The 20257-nt window shown below is 36.8% G+C and overlaps 2 protein-coding genes across 2 annotated transcripts in view; one reads left to right on the top strand and one right to left on the bottom strand.

The window, feature by feature from the left end:
• LOC123523005 (uncharacterized) overlaps nt 1–2452 on the bottom strand; it is a 47565-nt gene extending 45113 nt beyond the window's left edge. The window contains exon 1 of the mRNA XM_053549426.1: nt 2394–2452. Within this exon, the coding sequence (XP_053405401.1) occupies nt 2394–2448 (55 nt within the window). The 5' untranslated portion in view covers nt 2449–2452. The remainder of the gene's footprint in view (nt 1–2393) is intronic.
• An 11012-nt stretch (nt 2453–13464) lies between these two features.
• On the top strand, nt 13465–16027 carry LOC123565850 (uncharacterized). The gene has a single exon (XM_045359624.2). It carries the CDS (start codon nt 13901–13903, stop codon nt 14648–14650), a length of 750 nt encoding a protein of 249 aa, XP_045215559.1. The 5' UTR covers nt 13465–13900; the 3' UTR covers nt 14651–16027.
• The last annotated feature ends 4230 nt before the right edge of the window (nt 16028–20257 follow it).

Below are 20257 nucleotides of genomic sequence, written 5' to 3'. Positions count from 1 at the left end.
CATAATGATCTATATGTTATTTGTTATTTATGAATTATTGGTCCAAAACTGTTTTTAGAAATCACAGTGTCCTTGAACTTTTGCTAACCGCACGCAATCACACATTCATCAGTTATAGAACGGAAACCATTCTCAGTCCCGAGGTCATTGTGACTTGACCTTGACAATACTGACTCAAAACAACAGGGATTATTTACTGACCACATGCAACCATCCTGTGAAAATTGACGATTATAGGCTACAGCTTTCGTTAGTTATTGAACGAAAAGTTTTAAGTATCAAGGTCACAGTGATCTTGACCCTTGGCCTACTGATCACAAAACAAAGGGTTCATCTACTGACCACAGGCAAACATAATAACAACTCTGACAATCGTGAGTCAAGGCATGTCTATTTTTGAGCGGAAACTGTTTTCAGTCTCAAGGTTACTGTGAACTTGACATTTAATCGACTGACCCTCTAAACAATAGAGGTCATATAATGAACGCGGCAATCATCCTATGAAGTTTAGCGACTGTAGGCCAAAGCATTCTTCACTTATAGAGATGAAACCCTTATAGAGATGAAACCGTTTTCGTTCTCAATGTCACTGTGACCTTTGACCTAGTGACCATTGTTAACCCAAACTTTTCCTAGTTACTGACCGGGACCTAATCTGGCTACCAACTAGATATTCTTTTTTTAGAAAGAATAATTCTGTTATATATTCTGACTTCATCAGTCTTGGCTCTATGTGTTTTGAGAAGATATGGGACATAATTATACAAAATTTGAATAGCCTCGGGAGTTATCTCCTGTGAACAAAAAAAAAAAAAAAAAAACAGACGATCGACCGACAGACAGAATGATCGACCGAACAAGACAATGAGCCAGAGTTTGTGAAAAATAATAAAGACACTTTTTAGGCTATCATCATGCGTATATGTGATTCGAATTTCTATTTGATAAAATATCACTGCGGCACACGTTTAATTTGTAATCTACGCTACCACAGCAATATTTTCTGTTAGCAATTACCATGTCACGTGTATTTAAATATTCAGTAACTTGTACGAGGATAATCCAAAAATGCTGTCCTCCTGAAAATGGACTTAACTGACCTTTGATCAGTCCGATCTACTTGTATTTATTTTAAATGTAAATTAAAATGAGTATTTTTTGTTGACGGAGAACGAAAATCTAGATATAATGTATATTGTGCACCTCCTAAACAGTTACCCTCGAGCCAGATATTTCTATCCTCACTTTAACCAGTGAAAGATTTTTATATCTCCTCCAAGTATTATTTAGGGCACGAACCGACGCCTTGGTAGAACCGACGACCATCTGCTAGCCAAATGAATGTGTCCTCACACGATAAATCAATGAGTTCGAACGCACAGAGTGGATGGGCATGTGATTCGAAAACGCGGTCCAGAAAACCTTTATAGAATGATGCATGGACTGCTATGATTTCTAAGAAGAAGTTTTATTCTTAATCACGTAATAACGACTGCGAAGGGCTTAATGTAATGTTGATAGAACTTACTGCCCAACCCATTTGCTTTTGTATTTTTATAATTTCATATATCTACTTGCATGCACATATAAGCAATAAAATATGGTTAAATCAATAACTACTAGAAAGAAAACGTTTTTCTGAGATAGCCGAATACCAAAATAAAATTAAGAAACAACAGTTGAAAATGAATGTCAAAGAAAAAGTCAGAAAGGTACACAGCAAATAAAATAGAAATTGGTACATTTTTACAGAATGATGACATTTTTCAGTATGTTTCCAATTAGATCTAGTATACATAGAGCTCCGAAATCGGTTACCCTACTTGGCCGCAGTCAAACGACAGCATGCTAATACATGTGATTAGCTGTTTAGACAGAGTAGAAACTATGACTACAATAGTTCCCAACATATTCTGTGTAGGCCCGAAAACCGATTTCTAATTGCAGTTCTGATTTCATCTGTTGGTGGATTATTCTTATAAAGTATTTTGATATCTTAGTCATCGAAAAAACAACAACAATCTATAAAATGATACATGTAAACTCGGCAAAAATAATTCCTGGAACTTTTTTTGGCAAATGTTAATTTGAATTAGATCAGCTGTAACTGTAAAATATGTTTGACCATAAAATAAAAAATATGATCACTGTATTATTTAAATTTAATGTTTTTCACTACCATCCGTGGAGACCTTTATAAACATGTACAATTTATATTGGTTCTTGAAAAATAAAGAAGAAATTTCAAACTTAAACCCCTCCTGATAAAAAAGGATATTAAATTATTTACCTACACTTAGGCCTACACATAAATATTGTGGCATGGTGTGCACTACATACGATTTTAGGAGATTCCTCTATTACAGTTAAAACACATAAAAGAAGTAAAATACCGTTATATCCTCGGCTAAATGACTTTCCCATTCTTGCTCCTCTCCATTCTGCCATTAACGTAAATGACGTCACCGAAAATGCCACACACGTGAAATGACGTCATTAAATCAAAAGCGTGCGTTACCTTTTCCGTCGTTTTTTTTTCCGAATTAACGAAACAGATAAAACTGCAATAGAGTTCCAAACAGTATAACTATATCATAAAACCATGTTAATACCTAAACCAGATTTAGTCCATATCTAAATTTCAGCTGGTTTGTCGCATAGTTGAACGATGAAAATCTATCAAATAATTGATTTGCGACGCAAAATTTCGGAAATGCCGAAAGCTGAATACTGCACAATGTAGAAAGACTTGTTTTTATCGTATATTTCAAATAAAGTAAATTAACAAAATGATCATATTTACATACAATGAATAAATGACATAAATGTAAAAATAACTAACAGCTTTCCTGAATAAAAACCCCGTAAAAGTTATACGATTATAGACTCAAAATTAAGAAATATACTGACTGGTCCACAGATCTACTTCACACTTAAGAAACGTTTCAACACAACGCGTTTTTGACAATATATAAAATGTCAGCCATCTTATTTTATTCAATTTACGACCACACCCAATGTTTAAAATGTCACAAAGACGTAAGTGTACTGTGTGTGCATTATTTAACAATTGTATATAAGTTTATTTATAGTCGCCGCCGGAAACCCATATGGGCGACTCCTCCAGAAGACTGTTAGTAATATTGTGCAAGATACAGAAGACGCTCAAATTCCAGAACCTTCCCTGGTTCTTTAGCGTGCCAGGTGTAAAGCACCAATACACGGGACTCTTATCCAAATGTTAGTAATTTTTAGTTGGAGAAGCGGGGGTTCGAACTCACGACCCCTGGTTTCGTAGACAAACCACTGCGTCCGCTCTAATGTATTTATTTATCCCGTAATCGTTATCGGCAGTTTCCATTTGAATATCGTTGTATGCGAATTCGGCACGGAAGACCATGTACTTGTTTGAGCTACGGTACTGAATTACAATTAGGAGATTACATTGCCGAATGTAATTACCGGACAATTACCTTAACGCAAAAGAAATTTAAAAACGTATGTATACTGGCACATTTATTTCCGTCAAAGCTACAGACGTTCTGAACACATATTAAAGAAAGTAATACACCTCAATTTAAAGTTATTCGCATACATTTTGGGTTACTACTTTGGATTTTACATACTCCTTGTCTGATGTAGAAAGTATCTCTGACACTGAAAAATGACAAAAAAAGGAAATCCTGCAATAAATACATACCGGCTGTTCTCATTTTAGAAGCGTCTATGGATGAATTTCGCCTTTCAAAATATTTTTAACTTTAACAACATCAAATTTCAGAAGGTCATGTCTCATGTGACTATTTTTGCATATATTCAAAAAAAAAGGAAAGACTTCAAAATTTCCCATAATAATATATGAGAGTGCTAAGTACTGCCTGCAATGCAAAAGTCTTTAGAAACGTTTTTTTTTTTGAAAATGGGTTGAAATATTAAAATTATTAAGGTCATGTGATTGCAACATTTGATTTTGCTATAATTCTGATATATATTATTAACGACATATTTTCCTAAATTATTGTAAAATTCCGAAAGTGTAAAATTAAGTATTTTAAAAAAAAACTATAGGTGTTACGTTATTGTACAGTGTATATGACTGGCACGATGCCTTGACTAGCATCTTTCACGGGCTGGTCAAATGACTGTCATCTTTTTTAAAACGCAAATTTAACATAAATTGAAAACGTAGTTCATGAACCTTTGAAATATTCACAATGCATTGAAAGCAAACTTAAATAGTAGCATAACACTCGAAATCACTCAACATATACAAACAGCATGTGCAATTTTAAAGATATTGTTCGAGAGCCAGCAACTGACAAATCACAAGTTTTGAAGTTTAGCCCTTACTCTGCTAAATTTCTAAAATGGACTGATCTATCATTTAATTTGGGCAGTACCACTTATTATTCAAAGGGGTGTTCACTGAAAATTTATTGACCGAATAGCGAAAAGTGCAGAACATGATCAGACTGCATGGACGTGCAGGCTGATCTTGGTCTGCACTGGTCGCAAAGGCTGAATCACTTGTTGCCGGTGTAATGAAGTATTTCGACCCCCATAGAATAACGACCCCCCAGTCATTATTCTATAGAAAATGTGACTCCTTTCCTGTAAAATATTGACTCCCCTTATAAAAAAACTGACTCCCTTTGAAAGCTCTATAGAATAACGACCCCCCGGTCATTATTCTATAGAAAAACTGACCCCTCCAAGTAAAATACTGACTCCCTAAAGATGACTCACTTCGAATCTCATAGAATAACGACCCTGGTTATTATTCTATAGAAAAAGTGACTCCTTCCATGTAAAATACTCACTGCCGAAATTACTACATTCGAACTATCATACAATATCGATTCCCGGACATTATTCTATTTAAAAAAGTTACTCTTTCCGTGTAAAACACCGGCTCCTAAAAAGACTTTCGACGATAATATCTATTAAAAAGTGATCCCCACCAAACCTAACGGAAAATTTTACTAGATCTACAACTCTAATACCCTCCATTGCCAATAGTTAACATTTTGATTGTACTACTACTACTGGTGCCGCTACTTCTATTGCTATTACTACATGTACTTCTTCTTCTTCTTCTACTACTACTACAATTGCTACTACTGATACTACTATACCTGCTTCCACTAATACGTCTTGTACATCTACCTCTTCTTCTCCTGCTGCTGTTGTTGCTGTCACGTATTCCTCTGCTGCTGCTGCTGCTGCTACTGCAACTGCCACTACCACTGCTACAACTACTACTACTACTACTACTACTTTCTATTGTTGCCGCTACCATACTTTACTGCCACTGCTAAGTATTGCAACTCCTATTAATACTAAGTTCTATGCTAGCAGTTTCTTATGCAGTTTTCTTCTGAACAATTACTTCATACCGAAGTTTGCAGGGATTATTGACACTGGTGTGTTTTGTGAACGTATTGTGAATTGTTATTTTCCTGAAAAAAAAAAATGTATACACCAAGATACAGCGTCTAGAAATAGAATCCCTTTTCCCGTTGCGAATGCTTTGATTTCTGTGTCAAGTGATGGTATCTGGGGCTAATGGTCAAACGGAAGGATGGACGGACGGACGGACGGACGGACAAGGGCAAATCTATATGCCCTCCTCCCCCGAGTGGAGGCATAAAATGCAGCAATTAGGCCTTAGATACATGAGTTATCACTAAATTTGACCAAATGACCGGGGGTCGTTTTTTTATGGGAGTCAATATTCTTCGTGAGGTTCAGTTTACTTCACGTGGGGGAGTCATAGTACTATGATCTGGAGGTCATAATACTATGACCGGGGGTCACTTTTTCTATAGAATAATGACCGGGGGTCATTATTCTATGGGGGTCGAAATACTTCATTACACCGGCTGGCTAAAGGTTAATAATATCCACGCCGAAGGTAACTTCGAATCAATACTATCATACTCGACCAGATAGCACATCTGTTTCTTGGGTATCGTATATAATTGTTAATCAATTGTCAAGCCATTTTATCACTTTGACATTTTCTTCTTTTGATGCGATGCTGACCAAAGTGTGTGTTCTTTTTCTCTCAAATAACACCTGAAAGTTACGGAGATCTACAGTACATGTATCGTACATTTGCGCATTTGAGCCGCACCATGAGAAAACCAACATAGTGCATTTGCAACCAGCATGCATTCAGACCAGCCTGCGCATCCGCGCACTCTGGTCAGGGTCCATGTTGCTCGCTAACAGTTTCTCTAATTGCAGTAGGCTTTGTTAGCGAACAGCATGGATCCTGACCAGACTGCGTGGATGCGCAGGCTGGTCTGGATCCATGCTGGTCGCAAATGCACTATGTTGGTTTTCTCATGGTGCGGCTCATTTATGGTTCGTAACACTAGTTTTAAAAATTATTTGATGTGCAATTGTCTTCCAATAATTTGTTTAAAATGCTTTAATAATGTTAAGTGCATAATAGTTCTAGCGCTTTTGCAATTGGTTTCAGATAGCGCGATCACAAATTCTGTGCAAGGTAACAAGACTAAGCCATCCCGGTATTAGTCATTGTCTAACCCTTACCCTTCTAAATTTCTATAATGAACTTGTCCATCTTACAATTTGGACAGTACCAGTAATAGCTAAAAGGGTAGCTTACCAAAACGATACAGCCTGATGTGCACGGATGTGCAGGCTGATCATGATCTACACTGGTCGCAAAAGCAGAATCAATCGTGTCCAGCATGATAAGGGTTCAATTAGTGAACTAGTTATACTGAATATTTGGAAATGTTACATCCAGTTGAATGCATCGCTCACCTCCCTTCGGAATACCAGAAAATCCGGCTAACCTTTGGTTTATTAGAAATGTAATTTAAACAACTTTTTATGCTACATAATATTGTGTGGGTGACTGGAAAGTGAATTTAGCACGAATGTTCTCTTGAAAGAACTAGCTTTCCTGAAAATGTAAACATCAGTGTTAAACAAGAGACACTTGCTGCTCCTTATCTTGACGCTATTGACGAAATAACTTAATCGACATGTTTTCTCCAAAATAATCTAACTCATGTAAGTGTTTATTTTTTGCTTTCATTGGCGTGAGTGATTTCTAAGCTGAACATTTCTGACAATCCATTTGACACTGTTATCAAAACAAGGAAGTTCCTCTTGCAAATGAAAATTCATTAGGTAAATTGAACTTTCTAATAACTATTAGTTTTTATATATAGAAATCTAGATATCACGGACCTGGTTATTTTTGTAGCGCGTGTCACGCCCATTAATGTGTCTATAGATAACTTATTATCTTTCTAGTGATTTATAAAGCTGTATGGAATTTAATATTAGTTTTCTCGGGTGATTCTGGCAAATATAACTGACTGCCTACGCAAAAAAAAAATGAGCCGTGCCATGAGAAAACCAACATAGTGGGTTTGCGACTAGCATGGATCCAGACCAGCCTGTGCATCCGCGCAGTCTGGTCAGGCTCCATGCTGTTCGCTTTTAAAGCCTATTGGATTGGAGAAACTGTTAGCGAACAGCATGGATCCTGACCAGACTGCGTGGATGCGCAGGCTGGTCTGGATCCATGCTGGTCGCAAACCCACTATGTTGGTTTTCCCATGGCACGGCTCAAATAGAATTTAATCTACAGGTTTTACGTAAGCGGAGTATATGATTTCTTGGCAAGCAGGGGCTGACCCATAAGTTTCAATGTTACGCACTAAGGTGGCTTTTTTTGTGCGTGTTCGCTTTAATATAGATAATCAGCGACAAGGAACCTGTTTTAACAGTAATCAGTGTATTATATCATAACATGCACAAATAGTTCATATTTAAAGCAACAAAGAACTATACTTGCGTTTAAAGTAAGAAAGTTTACTGATATAAATGTCCCTTTAAATCTTTTGAATATTATATCAAAATTACTTCCGCTTTAAGTTAAATCGTGCTAAGATCAATGCTATTCATGCTGATAAATAAAGCTGCTTCCAAGTTAAAGCTTGAGAAAATTCTGTGTAGTAGAAGAACGTAGTCTTAAGCTTATTGTTCAGAACTGACCAGACGTATGTCGTTTAATTTATACACGCCACAGGTAACACATATGGGCGACTCTTGCAGAAGACTGTTATGGGAGGATACTGCAAGATACAGGAACTGCTCCTATTTCAGAAGTTACACTGGTTCTTTAATTAGCGTACCATGTGTAAAGTAACCATACACGGGACTCTTACCCCAACATGCCCAGTGTTAGTATTTTTAGTTGGATGAGCGGGGGCTCGAACTCACGACCCCTGGTTTCGTAGTCAAACATTGTTACCACTAGACCACTGCGTCCGCTCTTTGGCCAGAAGGTCACAAATCAATCCCTTTAATAGCAAACAAAGGAAAGTGACCAACAAAAAGTGGTCAAACTGGGTTGCATGTCAAATTTAACAAATTCATATTGATCAGATCAACACATACGTGTACAAATCGTTATTTGCAGCTTATAAGAATTTTTGATCACACTGAAACTAATGAAATAATTTACTAGAAGTGGCATCAGGTGGTAAGTCTCCGTTACTCGAGACATTACATCATTACTCGCGCGTGAAATATCTTATAACATGAGCCTGTTTCGCTAGAATACTGAATTCGCGATGTCTGTTTTTGCCTACTTTCAAATAAGATCGGAAAGTCACAATCACAAGATCTTAATTATTTTAATATTTCTACCAATTTTGAAAAAAAAACAGTCTCTAAATACGACTTCTGCATTGGAGGCACTAGCACTCTCATAATATTTATAGTAAATTAGAGTTATCTAAAACAAACGTTTCAATTTTTTAAATATATATATATATATAAATAGTCACATGCGACATGACATTCTGCAATTTGATCCCGTTGAAGTTAAAATATTTTGAAAGGCGAAATTCATCCACAGACGCTGCTAAAACGAGTGCAGCCGTTACCACCCTTCCGAATCAAATTGTAGAAGTTCACGTTGAAGTCATTTAATATGTTCTTTTCGAAAGTGCACTTCGAAACAAAGGCTTACACTTACCATTCAAATGTGAGCGAGTTACTTAAATATAAATGCATCTTTTTATTAATTCGTATTTTGCAATTTTTCTTTTCAAAATGGGTAAAGGTGTAAAAATAAATCAGGAGTTTCAATGCAAACGTTAGCCTGATGCTCGATTGTAAAGAAACAGGTGAATGTCAAAGGAATTACTCTTATTTCATCTCATATTACCGGAGGTGTAATTGAAATAAATACCTATAGTCAAACTTCTTTTTTAATCATAGCACTAGCAAGCTTTAATTTTTTCCTTATTTCAAATTAAATGAGCTTGTTCAACATTTTACTGTATACGAAAACGAATATTCAGTTATAATTAAAAGAAAAGGGTAGATTTCCCGGAAGTACAGAGCATAACAAATGCAGCCAGCGCCATATATCACAACGTAGGCGCGCAACAAATAGAAACTATAGCGAAAAATTGTTTTGTTTTGTTGGGTTTAACGTCGAACCGACACAATTTTAGATCATATGGCGACTTTTCAGCTTTGATGATTGAGGAAGACCCCAGGTACCCCTCCGTGCATTATTGCAGATTATTGCGGATACCTGGGTAGAACCACCGACTTTCCGTAAACCAGCTGGATGACTTTCTCACATGAAGAATTCGACGCGCCGAGTGAGGCTCGAACCCACATCGGCGAGGGGCAAGTGATTTGAAGTCAGCTACCTTATCTACTCGGTCTATAGGAGGCCACTGCGAAAATGAGTAGTAGACTGGTTGCTTCAAAAGTTCAAAAGTACATTGTAAGATATAAAAATGGGGATCGAGTAGGGGGTGGTGGTGTTGCGGGTAGGAGAAAAGCAGCAAAGATAGATATTCAATAGTGAAAAAAAATCTGTGGAAAGATTTTTTGGAAGCATAGAACGCAGTGAAGTAACAAAATAGCAGAATTGGTTTGATTGAGTCCATATATGAGAGATAATGAAATTTTACAACAACCCTCACGCCTCCTTGAAAGCCAAGTTAAAAAAACGCAGCTTCCCCAGAACACAAACCACAGTGGGTGTAAGCACAAAATTGTATCAATATGACATTTCTTATATTCCTAGCGTTTAAACTGGTGATTCAGTCCCTTTACATAATATTTTAGCCTGGGAATCTAGTATGACAATTTCGAACATTTTTTCTACCTGCAAATTGACAATATCAGAAACTCGATGAATGCCAATTAACAAAAACTAGCGCATATTAAGTGGTATCTTTACTGCATAGATATTAGGTACAAAGCAGGCTTCCCAGGCTAATAATATTTATACTAAAGCATAATCATGACATATAATCGGGTAATTAATCAAAGTACTGAAAGTACAGAAAGGCTGGCTACCACAAAACACTGAATGAAAACTGTGCGGGAAAGATGTTTGCAAAATCTTAGATATTATAGGTTTTCCATATCAAACTAAGGCGAGCATAGGGTATTGTTGTGATGAACCATCTTGATTAACTTGTGCATTCAAGTTAAAGTTCAATCGAGAAACCTAGTTTATCGGACGTAAACATGGGTTCAAGAGAGTAAACTATAGTTTACGCCCGTTATCCTGTGTGTTTGCTCGGAAATTTATTTTAGTATTCGATAATCCTAGTTTTTCGAGCAAGAATGTAATTATTGGATAATTTGATTGCCGAGAAGTTGTTTACGGACGTGAACCTATTTTTACGACCATGAACTTGAGTTTACGAGCGTGAATCGTAGTTTACGAATGTGAACCTAGGTTAACGTTCGAAAAACTTGGTTTCTTGAACAAAACTGTGACTTTTAGTCATTATCCTATGTTCACGAGTGTGAACCTATGTTTACGGTCGTAAACCCATGGTCACGGTCGTAAACGTAAGTTCTCGATCGTTAACATTATGTTCACGTTCGTAAACTATGCTTTACGCTCTTGAACCTTGGTTTACTCCCGTAAACATAGGTTCATGCTCGTGAACTTAGAATTACGGCCGAAGTTCAAAGTTCAATTGAAAACCCTAGTTGAAACCTGGGTTCACGGGAGTGTTTTCGCTCGAAAATATGGGTGAGTATTAGAAAAACCTGGTTTTACGTTCGAAAATCCTACTTTATCTATTGTTTATCCTAGTTTTTCGACCGTGAACCTGGGTTCACGTTATTATTGGACAATTGGCGTTCCATAACCGTTGATATACATGTGTATGTGTCTAAAGAAGCGATAATAAACATTGAGGGCCATAATATCAGATAAAATATAAAGGTAACAAACACAACATCTATATTTCGATATGCAATACCAACCACACACACGTACACACACACACATTATGTATATATGTACGAACACTGATCAGAAGGGGCGATTTTCTTGTCGGTATGAGGGAAATTTTGGGCTCGAATCCCGTAATAAACCGGACTGTTAATGATTATTGTCTAGTCATGTTCCTTCCCTAATACAATGTTTAGGAAAATTGACGTACCCGTAATAATTTACTCCTTTTTTGTGAAGAGTATTCAATTCCTACCATGAAATTACTTAAGCTAATGTTTCAGGAGGGCGTAGGTTCAAGCCCCACTAGGACCAAACTTTGTTCATTATATTTCTTTTTTCAAGTAAGATAAACTGTTGTTTTTTTTCAACACTTATTAGCATTGATCTGTCGTACAAAAGCGGAAATGTTTTATTTGATTAGCCATTTCTTGCTGTTTAAAATGAATTCAACCTGAAGGATGAATGTTTAGACATCTTTGAAAATACTTAGTTACATTTGTAAAAGTTCTTGATTTTGTATTTATTCTTTAGTTTACAAAGTTTGGAAGAAATGTAGGTAGGTAGGTTTTACTTCTGCCCTATGGTTCTTTATGAATGCAGAGAGCTTAATTTCTGTCCGATTAAATCCTTTTACTCGAGGCTCCCCAGAAAAATTGTTACCAGGGGTATCGACAATTTTATTTTGTGTTTTATAATTGTTACGTAATACTTTGAGGTTTCATTTAGAAAAATATTTGAGCAATGCCATGAGAAAACCAACATCCGCGCAGTCTGGTCAGGTTCCATGCTGTTCGCTTTTAAAGCCTATTACAATTAGAGAAACCGTTAGTGAACAACATGCATCCTGACTAGACTGCGCGGATGGGCATGGTTTGGATCCATGCTGGTTGCAAACCCACTATGTTGGTTTTCTCATGGCGCGGCTCATTTGGTAAAATGAATTCTCTGCGATCGTGTTTGCGCAATATCACTTTGAAATTTGTCTCTGTTTCAGCTGGAGGAAAAAAAAGACATAATTTGTACAAAATTAACAAATAAAAAACAAACAAACAACAACTACACGGTAAAAGTCGTTTAAAGATGAATCACAGTGCGAAATTATGTTAACTTCAGGACTGTATCAAGTTAATGCAATTGTTAAACATTACCAATACGGGTCCACTATCTTGATATAACCTGAAAACAGTTGAAAACTTGATGTTTAAACAAAACTCGCTTACATCTACGCCCCCACCCTTTAAGCAAATTGGTGACAAAGCACTTTTTACATTATATCTTTCAGCATTCGTCAGAATATTTAAAACGAATTTAGTATAAAAATAGCCTAAAAAAGGTATAATGTGTTTTTTGTTTCTCCTCATGTTACTGTGGCAATTCCACGCAGCGATCACGTCCCGTACTACCTACAAATGATTTGAAAAATAGATTCTTAAAACTTAAGCCATAAATTAATATAAGACCTGACATAACTGATATCACTTTAAGTTCATTTTAATTGATATTTCATATTTCTTATTTTCCATGTTATGTCAGGTCGTCGAATAATGCGCAGTATAACTCATATCGACGATTGTTTCTCGGAACCAGTGTTTGTTTAATTAGCTACTTATAGACCGGGGTCATACTCTATAACGAAGCTGTCAACAGTGTTGAGTTACGAAAAAGTTCCATTCATACAGATATTTCATTCATAGAAGCGAATTAATTTACCGTCATTATGTAATATTTTCTAATGTTATCTTTCAAGTATTTGCCGTTAGAAAAATAAAACATTATTCTAACATGTTTGAGCAAATAGATCTATTCAAACAGTTAAGTTTAACAATCTTTATACAACTCTATAGCAGGCGGACTATTTGAATTGCGCATGAAATTATATTTTGTGTTGTCAGTCTCAGCACCTGTTGAACTTTGTGGAAAACTCGATTTATGATTATAATAGTCTGGCGAAAATCGCCAGCCTAAAAATATAAAGAAAATTGTCATATAGTTTGATATCAGACATGTGAGAGATCGCTGGGTCTTTCTTCTCGATTAGCGCGAATTTATGATTTTACACTGAAATAAACAATACTTATTATCTGCTTTTTCTAATATTATTGTAGAGCTTCATTAATACCGAGTTTTTCTTCAGTCCTGTGCGTTTCTTCAGAAGGAATATATGCAATGAACGAGGCTATTAGAAAGCCAATAATAAATATCCAAGTAATTTTGTGGTTTTATTTTCACATGTTACGTGGGTACGTATGAAAATTGGAAACGTTTCATATAACAGTACATCAGATATTGGCCTAGCCTTTAACACTATTACATCGACGTATGGAAGTGTCAAACACACGTGCTTTTTTTCGTCTGCGAAAGAGTATAAACCACGCTGTCCGCGACAGCTCACTGCAATGTACGCGGATGATCTTTGTTGTATGGAAATTGTAGCATATTCGAACAAAACTAGATAAGAGCAGGCAGAAACAATTTTCAAAGAAGGAAAATGACGGATATAGCAACTGTTAGAAATGAACATGTACAGGAATATAGGTGTAAAAAGTGATCTTTTTTAAAGACATATTAAAAAGGAAGTAATATTTTATCAAACAGATACTATTTTCTGGAGACTAAATCTTTGGGATGAGCCTCGTGTCCTCTTACTTACAAGTTGTGGTCGCTGCTTTGTGCACTGCGCACCAATGTACCGCCGGAATAACGTCCATGAGTTGTGTTGATGTGAAACATCTATGCATGGAAAAGGTTGGGTGTAGCATGGCGTGGCATAATTATCATATCCACTGCCAAAATGCAATAGATGGCGATGTACAGACGTGTACTGTATCATGCCAACGGGCTATAACCGTGTTGCTGTCAGCTCAAGATGGAATCGGACGTCTGTTTACAAACTGCAGTTGCAATGTACTGGGTGTACTGGATTCCTGCGACGAACAACGACGGCTAAACTTTTGCAGTCAGTTTGTTCTGGATTTGCTGGAGACGTTAGACGACTCGGCTGTCGTTGGTTGTAGTGCCGCACGGATTATGTGCGAAGCTGATGCAGCTTGCCACACAGCGTTCCAGATGTATATGAGTCAATGCGAGTCCATGATCAAAGGCCTAGAATGCAAGAAAGAATGTGAAGATAGCTTAAACCAGCTGTATAAAGAAAACAGAGCTGCGAAACTGAAGAGCTGTATTTGTGACAACGACCCGGAGTATAAAGACTGTGAGACTGTCCATAGGAATATGAATATAGATGTTTGTAAATATCAAAACAACACATACAAAGTACTTCACAATGCTGCAAATGCAGAAAAAGTACACTATGGTCTAAGGTTTAGTTTTATACATGTTATGATTTTCTATTTTCTTCGTATCTGCATTGTGTGATTGTTCTTTTATTATCACGTCAACCAACGCCATTTACTGCATATATCAAACGTGATAAAATAACGTCGAGCAAATATATTTTCTACACATGACATACACATTCCAATCTATTATTTATTTTCAGAAAAGTGTTGTTGTTTTATTTTTTGCTGTAAAATTACTTATAACATACAGCAGTTCTGTTTTCACATTCTGAAAATTGCTCAACAGTCTAAAAACAATACGGCAAAAGGAAAAGGTTCACTTTTGCACCAAAATGGCCTAAAAATCGAAAGTCTCTAAATTTAGTAAAGAACATGTTTTCTTTCATCAAATAGCATTGTTTTATCAAACTGCACAAAATATTTTACAATTTATTCATTATATAAGAAAATATCGGACATAACTGAAAATAATTTTAACATTATGGGTATGGGAAACCTTCAGTTTTTAATCGAATTTTTAAACATATCTGAAATTTTCGTTACGAGCACAACTGTCGACCACAATAAAAAATGACCATAAATTCTGTGAAATAAGCTGGACCAATGGTCAAAATATTTTTGTGGTCCTTGAGTGTGCTCACTACTAAAAACTTTCCCATAAGACCTAAATACAGAGTAAAAAACGCCTGTTTTCCCAAAATTCTGCGATTTCAGTAATATTCAATGACATGTTGTGTACAAAATAATAAATTTATTTATTAAATGAACTTTGTCCTTAGTCTCCAGTTTTCAGATCAATAAAAAAGTCAATGTCAATGCGAAGAAAAAAACGTTTTTCTTTTTTTTCGTTTTGTTTTGTTTTGTTTTGTTTTGTATGTGTGTATATTATTATTATCATCATTATTAGTCCCCTTCTGGTTGAAAACCAGTTTCAGGGACTATAGGAATGCGCTTTTCCGTCCGTCCGTCCGTCCGTCCGTCCGTAATTTCGTGTCCGGTACATAACTCTGTCATCCATGAAAGGATTTTTATATTAATTGGCATAAATGTTCCCCATGATGAGACAACGTGGCGTGCGCAAAGGCTAAGGTCATAATTGGAGGTCAAAGGTCCACAGAGCTTTTTGCCTGTCCGGTCCATAACTCTGCCATCCATGAAGGGATTTTAATTTAACTTGGCAAAAATGTACCTCATAATAAGGCGATATGTCATGTACAACTTTCAGACCCCTAGCTCAAAGGTCAAGGCCACACTTAGCAGTCAAATGTTAAAATGGCATGAACAGGGTCTGTTCCGTGTCCGGTCCATAACTCTGTCATTCGTTAAGGGAATTTAATATCACTTTGCACAAATGTTCCCCATGATGAGACAACGTGTTATGCGCAAATCCCGGACCACTGGCTCAAAGGTCAAGATCACAATTGGAGGTCAAAGGTCAACAGGGACTTTTTTATGTCCGGTCCATAACTCCATCCATGAAGGGATTTTAATATTACTTGGCACAAATGTTTCTCATGATGACACGACGTGTCACGCGCAAATCACGGACCCCTTGCTCAAAGTTCAAGGTCACAATTGGCGGTCAAAGGTCAGTAGGGTTTTTTTTCCTGTCCGGTCCACAACTCTGTCATCCATCAAGGGATTTTAATATTACTTGGCATAAATGTTCCCCATGTTGAGACGTTGTGTCATGCGCAACACCCAGAACCCTAGCTTAAAGGTCAATGCCACACTTGGAGATCAAAGGTCAATGGGATTTTTTTCCTGTCCGCTCTATAACTTTGTCATGCAAAACTGGATATGCACAAATATTCCCCTGGATGAGACAATGTGTCATGTGCAAAACCCGGGCCCTTAGCTGCAAGGTCAAGGTCACACTTGGAAGTCAAAGGCCAAAAGGGCTTTTTTCCTGTCCAGTCTGTAACTCAACAATCCTTAAAGGGATTTTAATATTACTTGGCACAGATGTTCAACACCATGAGACGGAGTGTCATGCGCAAGAACCTGGTTCCTAGGTCTAAGGTCAGATACAAGAATGACTTTGTGCGGAACATTTCTTCTTCATGCAAGGAGGGATTTTGATGTTACTTGGCATAAATGTTCACTACTATCAGACGGATTGTTATGCGCAAGAAACAGGTCCCTAGGTCTAAGGTCAAGGTCACACTTAAGAGGTCAAAGGTCAAATTCAAGAATGACTTTGTCCGGTGCATTTCTTCTTCATGCATGGAAGGATTTTGACGTAACTTGGCAAAAATGTTCACCACCATGAGGCACCCTTGTTTTTAGAATTACGTCCAATTGTTTTCACTATAAATAGAAAATATTGTAACTTATTTATTACTGGCCGTGGGAAAAAATCGAGACCACTTTTCTGTGGTACAACATGCATGTTACGTCCAGTTTTTAGGTGTATTTTATCCTATCTCTACCTGGTAAAGAGTTTCTTTTGGACTTACATTATACAGATTTTTAGGATTAATTTCCCTTTGTTGTTACTATAAATAAATTATATGATACCATTTTTTGATAATCGGCCAAAAAATGCCATATGAAAACAACTGTAGGTTTTTATATATACAAATTTTATTCCAAGTGTTTGTTATAACGTATTGTATATATAGTACAATATTGTTTATACATCATTAACAGATATCAGTCCATTATGTTATACTGCAGTAGAAGAGAAAATTAGGTGCCTTCCAGCAGTGGACTTTGTATTGCATGGCAATACTTCATTCACTTGTTAGATAATTATTTAAATTACGGAAGTAATGTGTTACTTCTAGTAATAAGGTACTGGCATCCGAAGTATCATAGGATACAAGTACATGTATTTCGTTAAAAAAATGCTGAATTCGACCATAGCAACATTTGCCTTGATGGACAACACACACTATTCGAAACTTCTATCTATATGACATTTTTGAGTAATGTGTTGATAGGTGTATTATAGAAAATAAATTTATGAATTTTCATAAAATATAAAACAAATATGTTAACACTTATCATGCTGGACACGACTGATTCTGCCAGTGTAGGGCATGATCAGCCTGCACATCCGTGCAGTCTGATAATGATCTGCACTGTTGCCATTCAGTCCGAATCTTTTTGGTAAGCACTCCTTTTAACAGTTAATGGTACTGTTCGAATTAAAAGATGTACAAGTTCATTATAGAAATTTAGCAGGGCAACGGTTAAAAACATACGAGAAGTTCAACAAACCGAATCTGGTAAAGAAATCGCATCATTCATTTTACGGCCTCTAATCATTTTTTAAAAGGTCAGATTCAACGAAAAAATATCCTGTTTTCAATGACTAATGTTATGTTTTCCCTAATTATGGTAAAATATAATTTGAGTCGCACCACGGGAAAACCAACATAGTGCATTTGTGACCAGCATGGAACCAGACCAGCCTGCGCATCCGCACAGTCTGGTCAGGATCCATGCTGTTCGCTAACGGTTTCTCTAATTGCAATATACTTTGAAAGTTAACAGCATGGATCCTGACCAGACTGCGCGGAAGCGCAGCCTGGTCTGGATCCGTGCTGGTCGCAAATGCACTATGTTGGCTTTCCCATGGTGCGGCTCATTTCATATCTAAATTTAAATGTCAAGTTAAAGAATTTACTTTTGTCAGGATTTGCGGGTCTATAAACGACATGATGCTTGTTTTATAAATTCTTGACATTTATGAGTATTTAGAAAAAAATGGATTGAGATCGTATATTCAAGAGCACAGTCTCAGGCCAGCATGTTACGTTTTCTATTGAATATACTTTATTACGTGTCTGCCAATCCAACGCAACTGGTCTGACTCTGGCGCAAAATTTTTTCCCAGGCGGCCTTCATATCTAAATTTAAATGCATTAAGAATTTATTTTTAATTGCGGTTCGATAAGTATATTCTGAACAAAATGGCTAACCCGTGATTTGTTGTTTTGCCAGTATAAAAAAGAGAAAAAATACGGACAGTACATTCTAAAAAATTAAGCGTACATTTAGAAGATGGGTTGTCAATAACATGTCAAAATTTTGGGCAAAAAAATCAAACAATGGCATCATATAATTAAATGATTTTAAAACTTCCAGTAACAACTAGATGCCCACAGGCAACATGTCGAGCCCGCCGGGGTCTGGGAGTTGCACGCGACACTCTGTCTCACTGAGACAAACATTAATGCCAAATAAAAAAAGAAAGATTGCTTTATGCATGGCAAAGTTACAGCCTGGACAAGCTCTAAAATGACCTTTGATCCCCAAGTGTGACCTTGACCTTTGAGACCCGAGGTTTGCGCACGACACTCCGTCTCATAATGGTGAACATTTACGCCAAAGAAAAATAGATTGTCAGTACTTATCAAAGTTATAGCCTGGACAAGCTCTAAATGACCTTTGGCGCCTAACTGTGACCTTGACCTTTGAGATAGAAACCTGGGGTTTGCATAGGACACTCCGTCGTATCGAGTTAAACACTCATGCCAAATATAAACAAGATTCCTCAATGCAAGTCAAAGCTATGGGCCGTACAGGATCTGACATGACCTTTGACCTCCAACTGTGATCTTGACTTTTGAGATAGGAACCTGGGGTTTGTACATGACATTCCGTCTCACAGAGGTTAACAAACAGGGCATGTATAAACAAATTTGCTCCATGCATGTCAAAGTTATTGTCCGGACAAACAAATCCGGACGGACGGACGACGCACGTACGCACATACACCGAACAGCCATTTGGACGACTATGTCTTTGCTTTCGCAAGTGGGCTCGACAAAAAGTGTCTAGAATCTACAAACTGGCGATAAACGTTATGAGGGAAGAAAATGGCAACAAAAACAAAATGATGTCGTTGTCGATGTTGTCTTACTACACAGAAAAACTTCATTTATATTTGTTTGATATTTAACCATTTGCTATTAATATAACAATAACAAAATTCTTATCAATGGTAACCATCCGTTTTCTAAAACATATAACTTTTATGTATGATTTTGTGACTTTAAAATAGGTTGTGGTAGTAAAACGAATAAAATTATATCTTTGCGGTATTCGACATTTTTGAAATTTTAAACTAGAAAGTGCTTTTGTAGAAAAGCGCATGTCTCCCCCAATGCATAGTCGTATAGACAGGAAGTCAATAGGGGACTGAAGCGAAAGCCAAAGAGACACTGATGGTTGGCTGCAATAGGGGTCACCTACATGGCATGTCCAATCATTCCACTAAGTTTCAACATTCTGGGCCTAATGGTTTTCAAGTTATGAATTTGAAACGGTTTTCCATGTTCAGGCCCCTGTGACCTTGACCTTTGATTTAGTGACCCCCAAATCAGTAGAGGTCATCTAATCATTCTATTAAGTTTCAACATTATGGGTCAAGTGGTTCTCGAGTTATTGATTGGAAAGAGTTTTCTATGTTCAGCCCCCCTGTGACCTTGACCTTTGATTACGTGACCCCAAAAACAATAGGGGCCATCTACTCTGCATGTCCTATCATCCTATGAACTTTGAAGGTTTTAGGTCAAATGGTTCTCCAGTTATTGACCGGAAATGGATTCCATGTTCTGTCCACTGTGACCTTGACCTTTAATGTAGTGACCCAAAAATCAATAGGGATTATCTACTCTGCATGTCCAATCATTCTATGAAGTTTTAACATTCTGGGTCAAGTAGTTCTCAA

Source organism: Mercenaria mercenaria, chromosome 8 (genome assembly GCF_021730395.1).
Source record: "Mercenaria mercenaria strain notata chromosome 8, MADL_Memer_1, whole genome shotgun sequence".
NCBI classification, from domain to species: Eukaryota; Metazoa; Mollusca; class Bivalvia; order Venerida; family Veneridae; genus Mercenaria; species Mercenaria mercenaria.
This window is presented reverse-complemented; position numbering and strand designations above follow the sequence as displayed.